The sequence below is a fragment of the Monopterus albus genome, unplaced genomic scaffold (assembly GCF_001952655.1).
Source record: "Monopterus albus unplaced genomic scaffold, M_albus_1.0 scaffold64.1, whole genome shotgun sequence".
In the NCBI taxonomy this organism is placed as follows: Eukaryota; Metazoa; Chordata; class Actinopteri; order Synbranchiformes; family Synbranchidae; genus Monopterus; species Monopterus albus.
In genome coordinates, this window is record NW_018127944.1 from 8,845 (window position 1) to 16,290 (window position 7,446).

Consider the following 7,446-nt stretch of genomic DNA (forward strand, 5'->3'; position numbering starts at 1 on the left):
ATTTTGATTTTGACAGCTTATTGATAATAGCCCTCTAAGGAGCCATGGAAATATTTACCAGATGACCATGGCATCCATTTAGACACCCTGGCCTTTGTGGCTTAAGGGGAACACTATTGGTTTTGGTCTTGCTTAGTTTGATAATCACACTCCCCATATTATTCTGGACACGAGCTCAGACATCAAGCAATTCGGTGAACACGACAACTGCCTCAAGAGTCTCCAGGCTTTTGATTCGCAACCCACATACCGTGACCTCTCACGATGGTGACATCACGATCAAGTGTGTGGAAGGTGTTTCTTGTGCAGTACAAATTGACGCCTGTAAGGTGTTACCATGTAATGCACCAGCTACTGTGATGCATCAACAACGGTACCTTGTGTGCATACGCAGACCAGGGAATCTTGCCCGTAAATTCCCTCTCCCTTCCCCTCACCATGACCTTACATCTATGTGTTGGGGATTTGAGGATGTTGTTGCTAACACTGGAACAGATACAAGCAGGGATACAAGATGGAAAAGTGATGCTAGGCATCACTCTTACCCGCTCCCAAAGTACAGGATGCCGACCATGTATTTATGCTGGCAGTGAATATGCTAGGAAAACGGTTCATGGGACCCTTCCGTTTTCAGGCAACGCCACCTCAACAGGATTCCCTAGGTCCCTCAAACTCCCCAGGAGTCCATTACTCAAAATTGACCTCTTTTACTTATGAAGAAAAAGTAGCTATTGAAACTGGATATGATGATAGTAACATGTGGTTAAAATGGGTTCAATACACAGCTGCCAGTACTAATAACATTGATTGCGTAGCTTGTGCTAAGGCTAGACCAATTCTGGGTACTGGCCCCTTCAAGCTAAATAATCAGAATGATCCTGTGGGCCTTAGATGTACAGTGAGATTGTTTGGGAGTGCAGCAGTCCCTACTGAAGAAACATGTAGAACTCTGTATTTTCTCTTCCCGCCAGTCCAAAGACCTGACATCCCCCCATCAGTGATAGTGTATCCAGGAAATTACTCCTGTTTCACTAGATCTGGGGGAGGAGTTGATGTAGGAATGTTGCCTAAAAGTTAATGCTCAGAAGACTTAAATATCACCAGCCCTAATGAGGGCTATGCATTTAGTGAGTTTCTTCAGCATAGCACCTCTAGGGCTGATTTGTGGTGGCTATGTGGTGATCGTAAGTTAAGGCCTGTGTTACCACCAGACTGGGCTGGGTCTTGTGCCATCGTTCAATTGCTAATGCCCTTTCACATGCTCCCCATTAGCGGAGATGACTTGATTAATCAACTCTCTAAAACGTCCCATCTTCGTCATAGGAGAGCTGCCCCTGGTGGCTCTTTTGACAGCCACATTTACATTGATGCGATTGGTGTTCCCAGGGGTGTCCCAGATGAATTCAAAGCCAGAAATCAAATTCTGGCTGGATTTGAGTCCGTATTTGTGTGGCCTACTGTTAATAAAAATGTAAGATGGATTAATTACATTTACTATAATCAACAGAGATTTGTTAATTACACCAGAGATGCCATGAAAGGAATAGCTGAACAGCTGGGGGCCACATCTCTTATGGCTTTCCAAAACAGAATGGCACTTGACATGTTACTGGCTGAAAAAGGAGGGGTTTGTAAGATGTTTGGTGACTTCTGCTGCATTTGTCTAATTTGTCTGGTTAGCCCTGGTATTTGTTCAGCATTATTCTGTTGGCACTGCTGATGTTCCTTTATTTGGTGCTGAAGTTCTTGTACATTAGACTTCAGTTTTTTATTCTCTTCACTTAATGTCTTTGTCCGATGCTGAAGATAATGATTTCTTCCTTGCAAATTTTCATTATCTGCCTCTTTTTCCTCTAAGCGAGATTTAAGCTTGTCCACCTCAGCCTTGAGTCTCTTCATCTCTCTGTTCTCATTTCCTTGCAGATCAAGAATCTGTGCTCTCAGAGTTTGGTACTCTGGCAACAGATTTCTGTTTTCCTCCAACAGATTCCCATTCTCTATTTCATTTTGTTCCAAAAGAGATCGAAGTGAGGCCACCTGAGCCATGAGACTCTTTTCCCCTTTGTTGCCATTTGTTGGCAGATCATGAACCTTTGCTCTCAGAGTTTTGCACTCTTGCAACAGATTTCTGTTCTCTGCCAAAAGACTCCCATTCTCTATTTCATTTTGTTCCAAAAGAGATCGAAGTGAGGCCACCTGAGCCATGAGACTCCTTTCTCCTTTGTTGCCCTTTGTTTGCAGATCATGAACCTTTGCCCTCAGAGTTTTGCACTCTTGCAACAGATTTCTGTTCTCTGCCAACAAACTCCCATTCTCTATTTCATTTTGTTCCAAAAGAGATCGAAGTGAGGCCACCTGAGCCATGAGACTCCTTTCTCCTTTGTTGCCCTTTGTTTGCAGATCATCAACCTGTGCTCTCAGAGTTTTGCACTCTTGCAACAGATTTCTGTTCTCTGATTTTCCCCCAATTTCTGTGCTTGAATTCAAACTTTACCTCACATTACACCGACTTTCTTCACAGGAAACGTGGACAGCGTTGCCTTTGAACAGTCCTCTTCTCAAGTTGTGAATGAAGGGACTAAGGAGCTCAGGATTAACTGCAGTCACGATGACAGCAGCCTTGCAACGATGCTGTGGTACCAGCACAGGCAGAGCAGTCGGTCTATGAGCCTCATTGGGTACACAGTGGTTTACGGTGAACCAAACCTCGAGGGACAGTTCAGAGAAAGATTCAAGTTAAAAAGAGAAGACATGATAACAGGATCTCTGATCATCGACCCAGTGAAGCCATCAGACTCAGCTGTGTATTTCTGCGCTGCTAGCACACAGTGATGTGGTTTAACACCACCGCTTCACTAAAACCCACCGATGGAACGCTAATGACAGCTGCTGTTCAGTTTCAATTTTATAACTGTTGAAAATATGCTATTACTTGGAGTTTAATCAGTGTGATGTAATGCTAAATAATGTGTGCTTTAATTAATTATTGAATAATATAAGATGCAGTAACATGAACATGTAGCTTCTACAATAACCTGTTTATATCTACAAACAATGATTTAATACAATCCAATGGCTACATTAAAGTAAAGATATATTATGTGCACGTCTACAATTATGATAATTTCATAAATGTATTTGCAAATAATGTAACAGTGAGATTAAGCAAATGTATGTTATATCACAGTGAGGTCATCACAAAATCACATTATTTACTTGGTATATTTAATGGAATTAAATTATTTTTTCCCATTTTATTTATACTGTTGATCTTTGATCAATTGCTTGTTTTAAATTAAACATTTAATAAAATGCAGACACATAGTTCTTCCTTCCACTAAGTAACTGTGGGGTGTCACGGTACCTAAAACACTAAATTCAACTTTGTGACCTGATGATGGGGCCAAATACAAGTGAAGGAATGACCAAACATTTTATGTGTTACAACTGTGGGGAACACGAATATCTGTAACCAATTTCACAAGAATCTATCAAATATTTGTTGAGACATTTCACTCAGACCTAATGGTGGCACAGAAGAGAAGGTCAGGAGATCACCAGCTGTCTAGAATATCTGTGAAAAAACTTTCAAAGTGATCCATCCAGTGTTTGTGGTATCATGTCAGTCTGGACTAAACTAGTGAACTGGCACATTTGTCTGTTCCAAGAGTGATCCCACTTGGCTGGTTAAGGCAGAGCAATTAATATATCTACATGTTCAGAACTGTTAATACTCTCCATCACCTGTTTAATTCCTCCTGCGGTGACTACATGGTGTTAATCTAATCAGTTGTTGAATAGGCAACTAAAAGTGTAAAGTCTTCTAAGAACCACAGTGCTCTTGAACAAGGGAAGTAACCTGGAGTCGCTGCTCGCGGCCACTAGGAGACTGTAGCTGTTCTGAGAAACGCCTTCTGACCTTCTTGTAGTAGTCTGAAAAACAAAAAAGGGAAGAGGGAGAGGATCAGAGCTTATTTAATAGGTTTGACTGTAGGAGCACAGTAAGTTCCAGCCGCAGCTGTTCAGTCCGAGTTATGGTCGCAAATGTACAATAAATGGGTCTATTTTATTTACCCTTAATCTGATCACTATGGAAATGAAGCTCCTCTTAGTTGCAGTTATATTCTTCTCTGGTAAGAATATTTAAATTCAGTTGAAAAAATAATATGTTTCCTTTACAGATGTCCCAGATGAAGATTGAATTTGTTTGCTGCTGTGTTTTCTTGTTTTCCAGATTTCTCCCTCTGTGTAAAAGTTAACCAGCCTCCATCTGTATTCAGTGAACAAGACAAAGCTGTAACTTTGCAGTGCGAACAAGATGACGAGCTGTTTTACTACATGTACTGGTACAGACAGAGCAGCAGTGGGAAAATACAGCTGGTCACATATTCTATTAATAAAGGCTTGTGGAGCATTGAGGCTCCTTTCAACAAATCCAAGTACAACATGTCCCGGCCTGCAGTGCTCAAATCTTCACTACAGATACACAGTGTTGAAGCTGGAGACTCAGCTGTGTATTACTGTGCCTCTAGTAGAGCACGGTGGTTGACAAAGCCTCAGCAGCTACACAACAACCTCACCAAGAAGACACAACATAGAGGAGGGATGAGTGGGGATGGTCAACGTGTTGGACTCCAGAGGGCACTGAGCAGGATTTGGTTGAAGTGACAATAGACAAACATCAGTGTGACATGAAAATATGCAATAAAACATTTTTAAAAAGCAGAATGAAAAATCTATTAGTTCATAAAAGATACAAGACCCAAGTCTCCACACTTCAGCGATGTTTCTGCAACACCACAAAGCTGATCAGTGATAAGTGAGCAGGTGTTAATATGGTAAACATTATTTGCCACATTCTGTATTATTGTCCTGAACAGTGTCTCATGTGTCACACTCTGATGAAGTGTTGGCTACTTTATTTTACTGTAACTGTGCAGCCTGACAAAACCAAGTACATGCAGTTTCAGAGGTTATCACACACTGACCTCTGCAGGGGCCACGTGGGATTACAGGCTGGGTAAAACGGTAAATGGAAGCCAAAATGACAATAAAGGAATCATTTACATATGACATATATGTGACATCTGCAGAACAAAATTATGTAGCTAAATATAAAAGGACTTAAATGTTTCAGTTTCACATGGTTTGTGCCACCAGTCCTTTGGTTAAATAATAATTTTAATTAAATCTTGGCTGTGCACTGTAACACCTCAACAGACAGAGTAATAGGTTATAAAAACAATGCATTCAATTTGTTTAAATTATTATTATAGTAATGTACATGTAAGCATACACTAAAGTCACGTGCACTATCATATTTATCATGTTATTTACAGGCTAAGCTAATTTGCAGTGGTAGAATGTAACTATGTCCATTTACTCAGTCAGTTCAGAGATATTTGTGCTTTAGAAACCCATTTCCATTTTATGCTACTTCATGCTTCTACTCCAGTGAGTTTCAAAGGTGAATATTGTGCACATTAATAATACAAAGCATCACTGACAAATAGATTACGGCACATTATCAGAGATTAAAGTATTGTGTAGTTTACAAAGTACTTAAAATTAGCATCAACTTTACCAGTTGAAATAAGTGATGCATCAGTTATCATTGTGTACAGTGCATACAGTGTATAGTGTGTATTACATTTGGTACTTTATATTAATTTTGATGCTAACAATGATGCGTACACGTGGAATTGCTGATTACTTAAGTAAAAGACTGGAGTACTTCTTTCATTACTTTAATTACAAAGCTTGTCTTTACATACTTATTTTATTTATTATTTCCACATAAAGTGGGAGAAATATTTGTATATTTTATATTTTTTAAAGCCATGAAATCATTAGTAAATTATTTAATCACAAGCTAAATATATGTTAGGATAAATCTGATGTAGTCAGACTGTAAATTGACTTTATGTTGTTCACTTTGTTTGATCGAAAGTACTCTCTAAATGCGTCTCTCCTGACTGACAGCTGGGTGGATAAAGAGGTGTGACCAGCGGGGATGTCACTTCCTCTGAGCAGCTACATAAACAAACCAACCAAACCAGTTCCTTCCCTTTTCCTTCCCTCCACTCTGGCTGCTTTTCTTAGCTGTCACAGAAATAGCAGCAGTCAGGTCGGGGCCCGTTCAGCCGTCAGTCAGCCCGACCTGTACAGCTGCTCTCACAGGCTGAGAGAGATGGAGACTGAGATATGGAGGAGCTGGGTGGGGGAAGGAGAGGGGAGAGAACCAAACACACGTCAGGTTTTTGTGTGATGCCTTTTCACCGTGGGGACAGGGGGCCACGGTGATACAATCCTATAGAGCCGCTGTACAAAAACCTCCTCCCATTAACTGCCATTGTGTAGGCTGCTACATGCAGCTTGGGACACTTGGTAGAGCACAAAGCTTCGATATTCTGAAGGTGTGCAGGATATCGGGACATTTTAGCTTCCTAAGGTCAATTTATATGCAGAAAGTCTGATGGAAATAAGTTCTAAAATGTCCTTTTAAATCCTATGTGAAGCCTTTGGATTCTTCTTTTACCTGTCTAAAGAAAAAACTCAACTTTGGACTTTATGAAGCTCGTCCTGCATGTTTAAACCTTCTTCGTCCCCTGGATTATCAGACTGTGTCTCAACATGCTGATTATAAATAGTTTTGTGACTTTTTGGTAGAGGACACAGTCAGTGTGACACTGGAAGTGAAGCTCACTTTGGAAAAGGAACTAAACTCACAGTTTTGGGTAAGTCGGAGCTCTCACAGCCTCACTTCACTGCAACAAGCCTAAAAAAGTAAAACTGTTCGTACGAGTGTGAAGGACAAATGTGTTGTTATGAAGAAGCTGAACTATTGGGCTGAACAGAGAACACTGTGACCTACACTGAGCCTGCTTACTTTGGACAAGGAACCAAACTGACGGTTTTAGGTAAATACTTCAGTTTATTACAGCATTCTGAGAAATGTCATGTGAGTTAGAGCCTCAGTATAAACTGAAGAATTAGTCAAATCTTTCTAAAGATACAGAGGAGTTTCATGCTCAGTATTTTTGCACTGTGACAATGTCAACGAAGCGTACTTTGGAAAAGGAACAAAGCTGACTGTTCTAGGTAAGTAAAGGAAGATGACGCTGGAACAAACGTAACAGGTTTTGTTACTGGACTGGTGCATTAAGAAACCGACTGTCTTTATGGTTTAAGTTCAGCTCAGAGGTTTCTGATGTTAACCCTAAACGCTGTGTCAATGCTGAGGCCTATTTTGGCCAGGGAACAAAACTGACTGTTCTTGGTGAGTAAACCATCAAACCGTCTTCTGATGAATTCACGTCCAACAGAAACAGATACAGTAAATACAGGCTGGTTGTTGATACTTCATGTTCCATAAAACTTGGAAAATCCTGTCTGTAGTGCAGCAAATACAGGCTTTTAGGTTTAAAGACAAGTGATGTTTAATAC

The 7,446-nt window shown here is 40.4% G+C and overlaps 1 gene segment (V, D, J or C); it reads left to right on the forward strand.

Annotated features, from left to right (window-relative positions):
* Positions 1-3,999: 3,999 nt before the first annotated feature.
* LOC109962457 (T-cell receptor beta chain V region C5-like) lies at positions 4,000-5,211 on the forward strand. The segment is given in 2 exon segments: positions 4,000-4,133; positions 4,235-5,211. Coding segments are annotated over 2 exon segments (477 nt in total).
* Positions 5,212-7,446: the final 2,235 nt, after the last annotated feature.